This window comes from Falco naumanni, chromosome 1 (genome assembly GCF_017639655.2).
Source record: "Falco naumanni isolate bFalNau1 chromosome 1, bFalNau1.pat, whole genome shotgun sequence".
NCBI classification, from domain to species: Eukaryota; Metazoa; Chordata; class Aves; order Falconiformes; family Falconidae; genus Falco; species Falco naumanni.
In genome coordinates this window covers 48,217,947-48,234,635 of record NC_054054.1, presented here as the reverse complement: position 1 = coordinate 48,234,635, position 16,689 = coordinate 48,217,947, and the positions used below count along the sequence as shown (strand labels likewise).

General features: G+C 37.5%; 1 protein-coding gene across 5 annotated transcripts in view; it reads right to left on the bottom strand.

Moving 5' to 3' along the window:
• The window catches only part of HTT (huntingtin), an 84,357-nt gene that overhangs the window by 20,709 nt on the left and 46,959 nt on the right, over positions 1-16,689 (bottom strand). For all 5 annotated transcript variants that reach the window (XM_040592967.1, XM_040592972.1, XM_040593001.1 and 2 more), the window contains 11 exons: positions 16,478-16,594; positions 14,564-14,686; positions 13,795-14,033; positions 12,293-12,435; positions 8,710-8,917; positions 7,232-7,373; positions 5,198-5,377; positions 3,599-3,775; positions 3,270-3,346; positions 1,905-2,043; positions 211-333 (listed from right to left, as the gene is read on the bottom strand). In XM_040592967.1, coding sequence (XP_040448901.1) covers positions 211-333; positions 1,905-2,043; positions 3,270-3,346; positions 3,599-3,775; positions 5,198-5,377; positions 7,232-7,373; positions 8,710-8,917; positions 12,293-12,435; positions 13,795-14,033; positions 14,564-14,686; positions 16,478-16,594 — 1,668 coding nt within the window. The remainder of the gene's footprint in view (positions 1-210; positions 334-1,904; positions 2,044-3,269; positions 3,347-3,598; positions 3,776-5,197; positions 5,378-7,231; positions 7,374-8,709; positions 8,918-12,292; positions 12,436-13,794; positions 14,034-14,563; positions 14,687-16,477; positions 16,595-16,689) is intronic.

Here is a 16,689-nt window from a genome sequence, read left to right as displayed (position 1 = left end):
AGTAGCATCATTGTTAGACCACAGAAACGAAAGGTATCTGTTTTAAGTTTCCAAAGTCAAACAAAATTCAAGAACTGAACTAACTACCAGTACTATATGAATTTGAAGTGTTAACATTTAAGGATATAATCTATTAATATTACCAATAAGAACATTAGAAATAATTACAGCCTCTTCAGCTGACCATGTTTCATCTGACAAAGAACTTACCTTGCTGGTCATAAAGGAGTTCAGGTCAGGCTGAGGAATCCTATTCACCAGCTCTGCGCCTTCTAGCAGTGCTGAGTCAGACTTGATGCAACACTGTGACCTCACTAGTGACACGTACCAGTCCTTTAATAATGAAAAAAAAATTATTACATATTTATTTTCAGAAAAATAATACATTTCAAGAACACAGGGAGAGAATTGCTCATTGGCACTGAATCGTGGTCCATGAATGTAAAAAAACCCAAAACCTCAAAGAAAAAAGCTAGGCAAAACAGACAACTGGTGAATGGACCACCATAAGCTAGACCAATGGATGTTCACTGGCAAGTTCTCTATTTCCATAGAGTCTGGACAAAAAAAGGAGGAAAAAAGCTGAATGTATACGTATGTATTAGGATCCTAAAGCTGAGGAGAATACCTAGGAAAAAAAAAGGAATGCTCAACAGTCACAAAAACATAATTTTGCAGTACTACAACCAAGGAAGAAAAGTCTTCAGATTCAAATAGATCAGCAGATGGCAGATGAAGATAAACATTCTGAAATAAATCAAGACCATCATACATCATCACAGATTTACTCCTTATTACCAATGAGACTACAGGAACTGGTTCATAATATAACTAATTTAACTAAGGAATATAAAAAGGCTCAGTTATCCCTTTTCTATGTTTTGTCTCAACTGGACATCCTGAATTTGCTGATACTAATTAGAATGCAACTAAGCCTGTCAAGAGTTTAAGGAGCATCTTGATAATGATCTTAGTCACATGGTTTAGTTTTAGGCAGTCCTGCAAGGAACAGAGAACTGGACTTCACAATCCTTATGGGTCCCTTGCAACTTGAAACATTTTATGACTCTATGAACTACATAGAGGTTGTGGAGGAAGCACACAAAATCTACTCCGTGCAGGATTTACAGTGACAGAGGAAGGAGATTTTTTTTCATTAATTTGAAGACAGAAAACTACGGATAAATGGTTTCTGGGCATAAATATTTTTTCCTCCTGTTAAGTAGTTCTCAAGCTCTCTCCTAAGTCAATGGGTTCCTCAACTATATATCAGTGTCCTCCAAACTGTCAGCTAACGAAGTAACTTTTGTCATCTCAGTTACAAAAATTTCCTATTACTGTGTATCACTGTAGAACACAAAGGACTGAGAAGATGTTCTCTGTGCCATGGGATAAACTGGAAAGAAAGGAGGACACAGGCCACAAAAGGCTGGCTGTTAGCTTCCCACTTCACTTTGAAATAAACACACTTAAGTACAGGAAAGACAGAAACAGTTAAGTAGTCATGACTGCTCTCTGAAAGTAATTTAAAGCTGAGAAATGGAAATCAAGAACTAAAATCTTATTTCCAAGAGTCAACCAAGAGTTTTCAGCAAATGAATAAAACTGATCACTGCAGTAAACACATCAAGAAAAAAAGAGCAGATACCTGTCTCTACTGAATCTTAGGTAAAACTTTCCTAAGCACCATCAACATTAACATCTGCGCACATCCTAATTATTCATCGTAAGTTCAACAGTCAGCCAACACACGAAATAATTCAGTGACCTATATGTGAGATTCATTGACGATTACGAGAACATTAATGCATAGTACAAATAACCTGTATTTAAATATTTTGTAATGAGCAAAGCTTGTTTACAGCCAAGGCACTTTTAGTGACACTTTCCAAATATAATCTTACTTTGTCTAGAATTACATTCTCTAAAGCTGGTTGGTCTTCTCCATCTAGTGGGTGTGAGGTAACCAGAGGTGAAGGACTAGTTGTGGCTGGTGCTACCATAAGACGAAACCTGTCCAAGAGCGAGTAAAGTCTTTGGTGTCTGAAAATAGAGGAACACATCAGCAGAGAGCTAACTTACTCAGTTCTGTAAGTAATTTAAAAATAGAAAGACATCCAGTGAGTTAATTCTAATCCTGGGAGAGAAAAGCAGTAGCGTCTTAAGTACTTTGTTGGATATATACAGTTGTATGATGCAAAACTGTAAATGTCACTAGCTATCAGTAGCCAAAATAATGAACTCAGCACCATCAACAATAAAGATTTAATCTGTACATGCTTAGGCATAAAACGCAAGCTGTTACATTTTCTTTATACAGTAACTTCTTTTAAGAATAAGAATCAAAAGTTAGTGTACAGATTATTTGATTGCAGACAAATACATTGTAACAGATACAAAACAAGAATCCACTAAAACTGTTCCTTCCCCTCCCTGCCACCACGAATATATTAAGGATTCAAGCTTGTGGATTTATGTCAGTGTCAAGAGTTTGAGGTTTTTATAGTTTTTGTTTGGTTGGCATTTTTTGATCCCATTACTGCTATCAAGAACTTTTATAAAGTCATTCTGAGCTTCTGTAGGTTTTTTGAGAAGTCAAATGTAACGCTACCTACGACGGCACACTCCTATCAATCTACTGCAGTCTTGGGCTTTAGATACTTCCCCCCTACTTATTCCTTATTTCAGTTAACATATATTACTCTCAAACAGCAATGACATCAAGAAGAGTAAATGAAGCTGTTTCCAACATTAAATACAAAAAATATTGAATCATTTGCTCCTTGTTGTAACAGCAGTTTAAACAGGGAACTAAACAGTTACAAGTTTTAACACAGTTATCTGGGGGTGGGGGGTGTAAAGCCAGCACAAAACACAAGCACACCCAGCTTGGACGCACAAAATTCTGCAGAAGTTTGAGGAAAATGAAGTTGTTTTCAGTAAAATTGGTTTTGTCAAGGAATTAATTTGCAGTTGCTGTCTCTCAAAAGTTAAATACTGAGTGGGATGTGGGAGAGATAATTTGATGCTTTCAAGCCTTTAGCTTGCTTTAATTCTTAAGTATATTGCAAATTCAACTCAGCAAACACTACATATTCTTGTGCCAGAATATGCCTGCATCTCATAAGAGAGGCTTTACTCCTATTCTACCTCCAAAAAGGACCCACTATCTTACCTTTAAGAAAAAAACCAAAACATAGTAAAAAAAGTTAATATAATTAATACTAGAACATCAGTTTGGCATTTTAACATGTACTCATATTGTTTACCTTGTTGCTAATCCACTGTTTTGAAGGTATTCCTGAATTCTATCCAGTTCTTCTACTGGTAACTGAGTAATACTGTTCTATAGGAAAGAGTCACAAGAATTTTACAGGACAGAAATAAGTAAAATACCCACAGGTACTTTGAACAGGTTAGGAAAATTATAGGCCGATAAAGTGAAATGTAAACAATCACATACCTACGTGTTACGTAAAAAAGATTCCTTTCCAATGAAATCACTGAAACATCATTGTATTTTGATGTAATCAAAATCATTACACTTGGTTATATTGCTAGCACCGCCCAATCTTATTTACAAATGAAATATATTTACCTGTAAAGTTGCAGCCAAAAGCATTTCTACCCGACGGCAAGCCAGTGTGTCAACCATGCGAGCAAGCACACGGAATGGAGTACACAGAAGCTTATCAACATATAATGTTAAGACAGCCCCAGACTGGCTGAGATGTATCCCTTCTAAGCACTGTAAAGTCTTCTTCAGAGTTGTGGGCTGGATGTTGAAACAAAACAAACCAGGAAACAGACACACACACACAAAAAAAGGCAATCAGTTGGAATACAAAGACCTTCAAGCTAAAGGGAAAGGCATTTAGAAAAACTATTAGCAGACTAGTTGATCAATATAATCATCTATATATGAATAGGTCTGAGTTACTGGGTTATTTAATTAACATGAACATTAAGTTGTTTAATGTTTAACTGTAAAAGCTTACTCTTACAAAGAGAAAGCAAAAAGTAGGGAGCAAAGCTTCTAGGGAAAAAAGCTAGAAAGACTTAAGTGGAATTGTAGAAAGCTCTGAAAACAGTGAGAAGCTTGAACCCTTGCTGGAAGAAGGTAGGGGCATGAACAGTCAAAACAAGAGACAGTACAGAAATCAGTATCAGCATTAGAAACAGCAATGGCCACTCAGGGTGCAAAGAAATGTTTAGATTTTTTTTACTATTAGCACCAATTCATCACTAATAATCTAAAGGGAGAAACACAAAGACAAACTAGTTTGACTTGTGGAACCAATCTTCTCTTAGAGTAGACTGTAAATATCAGCTATTTTAATTTTACTGACTTTTCTGACCATCACCAAACGTTTCACAGAATGACATCGTCCATTCAAACACCTTTAGTTCATTCTACCAACTCTCAGACACTAAAGCCCAGATTAATCTCGTTTACCTTTAAAGTGTTTTACTCACATGCCTAAATCACTAATACAGTTGCACTAGACTTGCACAGACAATGGGAAAACAGGAAATGTTACCAGGCTATTCATGGTATGGTAGCATCTCCCATCATTAGCTCCAGAGGAAACCCAGCAAATGACATTTCCCATCTAGTGAGCTCTCAAGATAAAGAGGGATGCATACAACCTTACATCCCTATAAAATATCATTCATGCCTTTTAATCTGAAACCTAAAATAATCAACAGAAATCATACACTGAATTTCTGAAGCAGTATTTCCCTCACCAAGAGGCTACAACTTGTGGGGCGAATCAATGGGGAAGGCAGAGTTTGCAGATCATTTTCATGTTGTTAGGTCCTACCGAAGATGGACTAATTCCTATTCCTGCCCCTGTAGTTAGTACTTCTGTTATTTACGCTACTAAGACACTGAAATCAAAGACATAGGTTACAGGTTTAATTTACCCTTCAGATATTATGTGGGGTTAATACCCAGAAAGGAAGAAAAGCAGCTTAACCAACTCTACTTGAATTCATAGATTTGATAGATTGGAACACATCTGATACTAAAATTGCTAATATATTGTTGCATTTTTAAAGAGGTGACTCTAAAAATAAAATCAGAAGTTGATAAATGACCCAGAAATGTCAGAATTTGCATACTTATCAGTTAAACTTATGCTAAAGTGTAAGTGACTTTATTCTTTAAAAAAAGTCAAAAAGTTAAACTTACAGCTGCAAGATTCTCACACCGTGACTGAATGGCCTGGATGAAGAGACCACTGGCTGCCGAGTTCCTGTGAACAGCACTAATAAAGTCTTGTACTGGAGGCTCATGGGACAGATTAATCAAGTCTTGAACATGATTCACAATAAGCCAGGTCAAGTGTTCTGAATCATGTAGGTTTTGACACTAAATGGGAAAGAATTAAAATCTGATTCCAGTAATACCCATGTTAAGCGTTTAATTACCAAGAACTTTATTTGACACAACATGAATTTTTCACATAAAATTCTGGTAGCTATTTTGGAATAATGGCACAGTGGCTGTATTTTAGTATCACCATCATTATTTTTATGACTGTCCTGGTTTCAGCTGGGATAGAGTTATTTTCTTCTCTGTAGCCAGTGCAATGCTGTGGTTTGGATTTAGTATGAGAATAAAGTTGATAACACACTGATACTTTTGTTATAAGCATTACTTAGAAACAACTAAGGCAAGGACTTTTCAGTTTCTTAGGTTCTTCCACCAAGAAGGCTGGAGGGGCACAAGAAACTGCAAGGGGACACAGCCAGGACAACTGACCCAAACTAGCCGAAGGGACATTCCATACCATAGAGCATCATGCCCAGTATATAAACAGGGAGGAGCTGGCTGGGGCCTGCCCATTGCTGCTCGGGGACCGGCTGGGCATCAATCAGCAGGTAGCGGACAACTGCATTGTGCAGCACTTGGGGTTTTTTCCCTTTTGGATTTTATTCCTCTCCCTCTCTCTCTCTCTCTCTCTCTCCCCCTCTCATTACAACTGTTAGTATTATTATTCAGTTTTAATTATTAAATTGTTCTAATATCAATCCACAAGTTTTACCTTTTCCCCCAAATCTCATCCCCATCCCTCTAGGGGGTGGGTTGGGGGCCAGTCAGCAAGCAGCTGCATGGTACCTAGCTGCTGGCCGGGGGTTAAGCCACAATAGTGACAAAAATTCCAAATGCATTTGATCTTGTTGTTGCAAATGAAGAGATTTGTAACAAATTTGTAATTTTTTTTAAGAAATGCTAAAAATCCAGGCTAGAAACAAGTAAATCGAGAAAGGTCAATTCAAATTTGCCACTTTTAAAGAAATACTGTTTGAAATAAACATGCACATGCACAGACTTGTAAAGTATGATTTTCATTTAGTCCTCTTTTTAAAGATTTCTTATTACTACTGGCCTTAAACATAACACAAATAATTTCTGGAAAGCAAATCCAAAGAGATTTATCAATAATTAATTTTAAACCTACAGAGGCTATATCTGTATCAACAAGCAGTGCAATGCAACAGCTGCAGAGCTAACCAGTCATGCTGAGAGGCTGACACTTCCCAGTTAAGAGGTTTTGGATGGTTTTACCTTGGACCACCTCTAATCTGACTCCAGTGACTGAACATCCATTAGTACTTGAAGTGTTTCTTAAACACAGCTTTTGGTTTAGTTGAACCTGAAAAGAATGCAGTTTGCTTGCCCCAAAACTGCTCTGCAATGCAAACCAAAGTGCAATACTAGATATTACATGAAGACTCTTTTCAAAAGTTCCCAGTGAACTAAAATGTTAATATTGAGACAGCAAGAGGCCAAAGCCACAGGAACTGCTCTCATTAGAAAGCCAAAACAGAAGTTAAATGTGAATGTAAAACCTCTCCTCTTAAGGTACAGAGACAGAAATTTGTCTCCTAGACACTATGCACTGCTACTGATGTTGGGAAGCCTAACGCTAATGAGGTGCTAGGAGCACACTAAGAAGTAAGAATTCTCTGCTGGGAACCATATCCCTATCACCCACCAGGTATCCTTTCCAAGCCAAGAGAATTCTCTGTTCAGAACAGGAAAAAAAAAAACACCAAATGAGGTCACACCTAAGCTTATAGAAGCACCACCTGAAAATAAGATGGCTAATTTCACAAGTCTCTATTTTTCACTTGTGAACCAGGTTCAGTTAATAAAAGACTGTCAGTATAATAAGATAACTCAAAACTATAGTTATAAAACTCGTAATTCATAACTTACAACATAGTCACAAAAAAGAATGAGTGCTCCTCTTCTCACTATCTCTCGATTGCACATACCACGTTTAGATTCTGAATGAGATTCATCGCTGTCTCCAGATATCTGAGGGCTAAGCAATTTAGTAGTTGAAAGACTGTGTCTCCTGCAAGAAGCACATTAGATTTTGTTACCACTATTACTATGGCTACTGAAACATTAATAATCAAATTGCTTGGAATATCCTACCAATTTGCTTACATAATATTTATTTTCCTAGAAACTTCATTCAAACACCAAACTGCTTTGAAGCAGACACTTTGCCTTCAATCAGCTCTTTACATTCTGACGGTTGTAGATTCAATTTTTTGTTCCATTCTTATTACTTCCTTGGACAGGCTGAAGAACTTCTGAAGAACTAACCAGGTTATTTAAAAGAAAAATATGGGCTACTGCATCCCTGGTAGGATAACAATTTTCTTCTCAAGCCAAACCAGTGTTCTTGAGCACTTAGTCTAGTGTCAGATTGAAAGTGATGCCCAAGCCAGAAAAAACAGAGGTGATACCGGTAAATAAAAAAAGATAACTGCAATAAATAGCAGATGTCACCCGAGCTATTTTAGTTGCCCTACTTCTCCCATATGCCAAATAATTTCATGTTTCCTCAAATTAGAATAATATTTTTTCACATCATGAGGTTGAGCTGAGGCAAGAATGTCACATTTGAGCACGAACTGATTCACTCATGTTGCAGAGCAAGATTAGTTTTCCCTAACATTCACTCCATAAGCAACAGAAATGCCTCCCAAGTCAGTTGTTGGTCTCCCTCTACAGTTAAAAGAGGGATACCCACCCACACAGGGGATATCTACCTTACCCCACAGGACAAATCATTCCAGTGCCTGACAGGTGGCATAAACTAACTTCATACCAAGAGAATGCTTTTCTGATTTTAGACCAAATCTCTGAATTTCAGACAGCTAACATTAACTGAGGTTACTATGGCGCTTGATGCTAATGAATTAGCATGGTGCTGATACTGTGTTTTCATAAGACTTAGACACAGACCCACTGAGAGAAGAGAACATACGTAACTGTAGTTACACTTACACTGGTCAGATCCTGTTTTCATCAATACAACAGTATATATCATCTGCACTGGCTGGTTATTTGCTAAAAGGTGAAATACAAAGTCTCCACTGGAACATGAAATACTAAGTATTTTCTTATAGTTATTTCCATAATTTTAATTAAAAGCAATAAACATGATACATTCTTGCCTTAAAAGTGGAGAGATTGCTTGGTATTTCCTTTTGAGGAACAACTGAGGGCAGAATACACATTACACATAAAGTAAATGCACAACCATCTATTTCAGAATCCAAATAATACTATTCAACAGGCTGACGGGCTTAGCAGAAAACAGCTAGCTTGTTTTAATATAACTTTAACAAATATAATGAGATACACTGCTACTACTAGGGATCAAAAACAAATCTTACTTTGGGGTTTGATGTACTTCTGACCACCAGTTGTAGTTGGTATAATTGATAAGAAGCAGGATTTGACACCAGAGGAGAACTAAAGATGGATGCGTGGGAATCATGGACTGAACAAGCTCACTCAAACTTTCAAGGGTATAGAAACTACCATCAGATCCATCTCCTGTAAAAAGTCTGGTGGCTGCAGCTGTGATTCTTCTAAACATCCCTGAAAACAAAAAAAAAAGCATGTTAAAAGTAACCATGATCTAATCTGAATTCTGAGGGTTTAAAATTATTCAGGTTACCCTGAAAATTCAGTTCTTGTTTCATAAGCCACTACCATTCCTGAAAGAAAGGTATATCCCAAGTGGTTTTACAAATGTAAGGCAAGTCATGGAGTTTGCCCAAGGGCAATGTGTAAACAAGTAATGACCAGCTCCCAGACCTAACAAATAATGCTTTAGTTAAGTTTCATTACAATTCTAGTCTGTTTTCTCAACTTTTTCCTCTGTCACGCAGCAAGAAGTTTATGATATGTGAAAACCTTTACCAAATCTAAAATTGTTCATTGTAGACCAGATTTAGGGGTTTTTTGTTTTGTTTTTTTATAAAGTAAAACACAGAACTTTTAATTAAGAACTATGCTGTAAATACCATTCTACACGCTAAGGAAGATTGCTTACAAGTATCCTACTCCAGATAACTGTTCCCCAAATACATTTAGTTGAAATTAAACTGACACCCTTCCATCCAATTTCTAAAGTGCAAGAAGTAAATGTTTTTAAGTGGAGAACCCTGCATATGGAAAACTCAGCACAAAAGCTGAATTTTGCTTTCTGACTTGCTGATTCTGTATTCATATGCCAAAATGAAGGGTGGGAAAACAAGGAAAATGGATAAACTTAAACGCTGTCTAATGGCACAAGATTTTTTTTAGTTTCTGTGAGAAGCTAAGATCATGGGGAAAAGTGGGGTTTTTTTTTCAGAACCAGTTAGAAACCAAAAGCTAATCATAACAATGAAAGAGATCTCTAGTGTTGCTTGCTTGCCTTGTGGATATACAGAAGAATGAAGCTGTAAATTCCACAGCCATGTGGACCAGTTTAAGCCACCCCTAGGACCAATAAATACACAATGTAAATAGCAAAGAATGGGAAAAATAACTGAGCCTCAAAACTCAGGTTGCATACTAGCAAGCCATTGCTATTACCATTCCAGATTCTTGCATTTGCAGTAATTGCACCATCTAGTGACCTTCTACAGTCATGAAAGCCACAGCATGCTAATCTTTTCACTTTTATTTCTACTAACTTCAAAGTAGCACACTGAAAATGTTTATTTCTAATCTTGCAGCTTCCTATAGCTGAATACATAGGAGTCAGCACTGCCCATATTTTGGAAAAAAAAACCAAAACAAAACACTGATGGGTGAGAAGACAAAACATCCAAGTAGAGAAGTGGTGAAAAATGACAGAATACCTTAGTCTACATTCCCAGACACAAACCACTATAAGCTGCACTTGTAATTAGGAGAATACAATTTACAGAGAAAAAAAATTATAGAGAACTTAACTGAATGAAAGTATTACAAAGGCAGGCACTTAGTTAACCCTAAGCCTAAACCTGAAAGAAAATGTTATGACATGAAAATACAGCCCAGGTGTCTGAATAACTTTCCTTCTACTCTGTTATACCATATAAAGCAACCACATTACTACTAGTAGTTAGGGTTGATTCGTAGTCTTACATTGAACTACTTTCTAAAGATCACACAATACACATACCACAGTGCTCTGCATAAACATTTTAATATTATTTTAATTTTAATTTTACATGTAAGTTTCTACCTAGTTCCTGGCAGCACTCATAGTGCAGCTTGGAAGCCAGTTGCTGCGGCAGAACTAGCCGAGCCTTCCCTTCCCGTTATGCCCAGTTCCCACTGTGGAAGAATCCACTTCCCTGATTTCAATCACCAGTTTGATTTTCTGATTTCATTGGCCTTGGCTTGACATCACTTAATCACTTATGCTAAGGTGATTTGGAATAAGTTACTTGTTACAGTATGTGTTTCAAATGTTTCTCCATAACCTAATATAATAGCATAAACAGTTATTATCGTAACAGACGCATGGGAAAAGAGAACTATTACTCGCTACATCTTGAGTCTTGTGCCCTAAAGCAGGCTTAAAACAAAGATCAAGGAAGGCTCTGGTCACTATCACTGTATTTTGTGCCTCTTCACACACAGTCCTGGAGTCTTTGTGGCAAGAACCAATGTTTGCAGGGCTTTGTTTCTTAAACCAAAGCTCTCTTCTGACAAGTCAAAAGACAAAACATCATCTACCATGGCTGCACAAACTCTCACAACATAACTCAATTAGTTTCCCAATCACTTTTCTACCTGTTACCGTCACTGAAGATGAGGAGGAGTGAAGCTACTGGAAGTTAGATCAAGGCAATGCAGAAGCTTTGGGCTTTGACAGAGAGCTAGTTGAAGACCTGAACGCTTCCATCAGCACTTTTTTTTTTTTTAAGGTCTACACCTACAATACTTATGTTTGCAAGAAGCAGGTAGCTGCAACAACAGGAATAGAACTAAGGGGTTTTTTTCCTCAAGAAAGGACTGAACTCTGTAGGAAGAGCTTAAAAAGAAAAAAGATTAGAGGTTGTTGGGATACAGTGTAGCATAGAATCATGTTAAACGTCTAATAATAGTATTCTGTAAGCACTTTTGTTGTTATGCACATCTGCTAGTAGTGAAGTACTGTAGCTCCCATTTTACAGGCCAGGTTCTCAGGGTGTTTCAAGGCCAGTTCTTGTCCAGTATCTGTAAGGGAGTCTGTGAACAACCGGGGACTTGGATGCAATTTAAAAGGTCTTGGCACTACTATTGTAATCCACGGTTGGATTTCAGCTGCAGGCTGAAAATTAGAAGGCAAAAAAGAACAGTCATAGTAAAGAAAGAATAAAAGAAAGTGAATATAGTGACACTATTCAGAAAATAAGACCAAGAAATCAGGCTGACTAAGGAATTACCAAAAGGCCAGAGACTGGACATCTAGCAGAAGATGCCTATGGCAGAATTCCCAAACCTGAAGAAAGAAGCTCAAGACCAGTGAGGTGGAACAGTACTACCTCTCCTACTTTTCTGGTTTTGGTTGTTTGTTTCATTTCGGGTTTGGGTTTTTTAAAAAATGTTTTTATTGATTAATTATGACAAAGAACAGGAACCTACCCTGTCATGAGCCCGAGCCAGTGGTCTTTAACTCAGTATTTTAAGCCTGGACATAACTACCAACCTCCAAAGCGAGAAACACCATGAGAAATACAGACCAAAATTTGGAATGCTTTGCATTTTTGGAGTGGAAAGTTTTAGACAGTTAAAAGGAGAAATAAAAAGTCACTAGTTACATTTAGTTCCACATAGACAGAAGAACTGTGAAAAGTGTGACCTGCATGCACAAGCACAAAGTTTGGGAGGTTCTTTATGCCCTTAGCACCTATGTCCTTCTCAGTAGTTCGATGCATTCAACAATTGTCTCAACTGAAAAACCATTCTGTCACTGTATGCTACAGCACAAGGCAGTATTTAAAGTAATACCTGATTTGAAGATATGTATTAAGCACATAAGCAGCGTGCCCAGCTCCTGGCAGTAGAAAGTATGTTGCTGTTCATTCATGTCCACTCTCAATTGTTTGGTAACAATATCTTCCAGTAGAATGCCAACCAGTTGTAATAAGAACCTTGAAAAATCACATATACAATCAACAGAAAAACTATTAACGCAACATCTTTCAGGATAAGATGAGGTTTGCCCATGAAACTCTTTAAGTTTGAAAAAATAAAATACGAAGACCTTGTTCATTCATCCCCAATAGGATGCCAAATTAAATGCTACAGAACAGGTCGACCTAAACCAAATATGATGCTATAAGTATGGAGAGATGATCACAAGCACTTAATTACATATTAGATATTGGATCTGGGTTATTTACTCATTAGCTAAAGTCATGATAGCACGCACGTACCAGCCCCACCTCACACAGCAAAGATTCAAAAAGTGCTATAGTGTCTTAACAGTGATTTGCAGTGAGCTAAAACACACCATGACAGTTACTGCAGCTCAGCTGAGAAGGGGTAACTCCGCATGTCACAGTAATTCAGCTTTTTAAAGCCTCATCTATCTATACTCTACCAAACCAAACCCCCAGCCTGGGGAGTGGTATGGATGGGGGTGTGGAACCCAAACAAAAAAACCCTAATTCACAACACCCCTCCCCCCCCAAAAAAAAAGGGGCATCTGAGTAACGACATCCTTCCTCCTTGCCATAATCATTCCTCAAGTCATTCTTGTTGGACATTATGTCACATTAAGGGAGTCCAGAAGCCCCTTTTCCCTGTACCCATCATCCTCATCAATGAGCTGAGTAAGACACACCATGTTATTTCTATGTGAAGTTCCATACTTAAGTAAGAAGTTCTCATTTTCTTAAACAAATAGCTAATTAAAATGCTTCCCACCACATAAGAGCATAATGCCTTGAAGACGAGCACTGTGGCAGCATAATACACTTGCCATCTCTCCACAATTCTTTTGCCTGAAGTCTGTCACACTGAAGACATCAGTATGGAAAGCCAACTACACAAAGCCAGCTCCTTAAAAATAGGAAATAGAAAGCAGGACTAACTTACTAGATTTGAATCTGTCTGCTACCAGGATTCTAGCAGAAAATCTGGGCTTCTGCTAAGGGGATGACTCATCTTTCAGTCCCCTCACAGGAAGGAAAAGATTAACTAGTGAAGTTTTTAGACCCAGTTTAAGTAAGTCCAGGATTCATACATTTTAACAGCTCCATGAGGTTCTTCACTTGGCTTGAGAAGAGGCATTGGAACAATCCGAAGTCCCTACTACAAACCGCTCATCTCCTCCCTCTGCTCTCCATCTCATCATTCCCTCCTCCACACTCACTCCTCCCATATCAACTTATTAACAGACTTTATTCCTATCAGATGACAGTTCTACATGTGAATATATTGCCCAATATATTTGTGATTTCTCAGAAATCTTAATCTTTCCCCTTAATTATTCAAAAACAACATACCTAGAAAATGTCTCTTCAGGAAGATATTTAGCCTGTTTAACCTCAGTGCGATCCTCTGGTGCAGATACACTATTTTCTCCACGTCTCAGTCTGTTAATTGCTTGACATGAAATCAGATATGGTGAGAAGGAAAGCTCTTGTATACGGGATAGAACAATGTCTTCTGTTGACTGTGAAATCAGAATTCTAAGGATAGCTAAAATTCCAGAAATCCATAGCTGGACAGTGCTCACTGATGCCTAACACAAACACAAAAATGCATGAAATTGAGTACTTTTGAAGTGAAACAACACAACATAGGAACGAATTCAAATACATTAACACTTTCATTAACTGCTGTACAAAATCACACCCTTTTCAGAATGGAGCAAGCAGGAAATAACATTTATGTTTATATCTTCCAAAATGCTATTCTTGTGGTAACTGTCAAGCTTAAATTCACTCTGTTAAACAATCTCTCAACTATAAAAACGGCACTAATACAGGAAAATGTGACTATCTATTAAATTGCATTCTTGAATTCATTATGACAGTATGTTTCTCTATGTTCCTGATCCTCAAAATACAAAATGAAGGCAAGTAATCCATAAGCAGAACGTTCGTATGAAGTGCTCCCAGTTGGTAAGTCACATTAGTTCTAACCAATTATTTCCTAAAATCCACTGCAGGTACTTTAACGCCACATTGCAAATTCAGAAAGAGAAACATGTGCTCTTTTGCTTTGCATGAAATACACCAGATTCTCTCTTCTCTGGAAACAACTGCTTACCATTGTTTTAGGAGTAACAAACATACTCCTTAAAAGCATGTCCACAGGGCGAAGGGATGAAGGAGCCAAAATTTCAAACAAAGTGTTCAATACTCCCAGAGCATCATGAGAGTCTATATGCATCTGTACAAGAAAAACACAAAACTAATTTGTAACTAAAGGGCCTTTATTTATTTATTATTTTTAAATTACCATTTCATGTTTTAAACATTTTTATGACCACCTTTGTGTAATAAAACTGTCCTTTACAGTACAAAATTCAGAGCAACTAAAAGCTATGAAAGGTAAATTTTCATTGCAGTCCTTCTGACACAGCGGCTTTGAGAATACTGACACACAAAAAAATTTGATATACATACCACGTATTTTATCAGGATAAATACGTCATATTCAGAGAATGAGACCAGAAGACTGACTTGTCATAAAATTTAAAAACTTTTTGCCTCCCTACACATCCTACCAGGCATATTTATAGAAAGCAATACTGGCTGTGCACAGATTTAAGCAGGTAACTAGGAAAAAAACATTCCTAATCATCTGAAAAGGGAACAGTTACAATGGTATTACACTGCAGCAACAGAGGTAGGACACTTGATGAGGTTTTTAGATAAATTATAAAATAATCAATGGCAAAAAGCAAAGGACCGGACCAATCTGGATGACCCTAGCTTGTTTAAATAATTTCATAGTTGAGCACATGCACAGATTGAAATTGCTGTTATTTTGTATGAATCTGCCAACATTTTAGCTTTGCTCAAAACCTGCTGTCTGATCTACAGTAACTGCCCACTCTCTCCAGCCATGAGGTATCCTCCCGGGAGTAGGGATCTGCCATTATGCAGTAAAGAATATTAAGGGCACAATTTCACTAGTTTCATTTTTTATCCTTGAAGTAAGTGTTTCTAATTCCAGGAAAGCTGTATCAAAGTCAAGTCCTCTGTTGCTCAGGGAGCAGCACCTGAGGAGGGGGGGTGGGAATCTTTCTCCTAAAAGGAGTAATCTTTTCTTTCCAGATACAAGGGGTCTACTCACTGCACTGCACGTTGGGGAAGGAAAGAAAAACATGCACACACCGGAGAGAGTCTAGCACTTGGCTTGGAACATCTGTTGTAGGGACAGCTGAGATTGATAAAGGTCACCCTGAGCCTTGTCCCGGCTGAACAATGCGCACAAGTATCTGACTTTCTGACTGGGGGAAGTGGGAGGAGGAGACAATGAAAGTACAGAAGAAAGAGCCAGAATCTTTTCAGTGGTATCCAGTTCTAGGATGGAAGGCAAAAGGCACAAGTTGAAATGCAAGAAATTACACTGAAACACTGTTTTTATTTATTTGTTTTCTGCCTGTGAGCATGCTCAGACACTGGATGAGGTTGCCCAGAGAGGTTATGGAGGCTCCATCCTCAGAGACTGTCAAAACCTGACTGGACATGGTCCTAAGCAACCTGCTCCAGTAGACCCTACTTTGAGGTGAAGACAGCATCCAGGGGTCCATTTCAACCCCATGTCATGATTCTGCAATTTATTAACAGTTTCACACTATGTCTTTCCATTCCCCTCACTGAAGAAAAAATGCAATTAGACCCACTGCAGTTACAAAAAAAAGTAATTTTGACATTCTAAAAACACGGGAGAATCTTCACACCATTTAGTAAGCACTCTGATACAATCATGTATGTAAGAGAAGTAGAACGAGCTGCTTCTGTAAACAGTCTTAAAGATACTGCACATACTTCATGCATTTAAATACCACCTTCATCACTTCAAAGACTAGTTTACCTTGCAGTAATTTTTTCAGATATGCCAACCACATCTTCAAGAAAATCTGTCTTCGTATAAAAAAATCAAATACCCAAAGTCATTATTGATACAAATATTATTTTAGATGTTTATAGATTTAAAAATTCATATAATAACCTGTTGTTTTGCAAGCATTGGGAGAATAATGTCAGCTATTTGCCGGGACAATCTTTTCCATTTGTCTTCATTTTCTTTATGACATTGTTGCAATACTAAGATGAACATTTCCAGCACCTGAAGAAAAGTCCAAAAGAATGCAAGTAAATACCCACACTAACAGGAAACGTTTAAGTAATACAGAAGTAATACACTAGTGGGAAAAATATTTA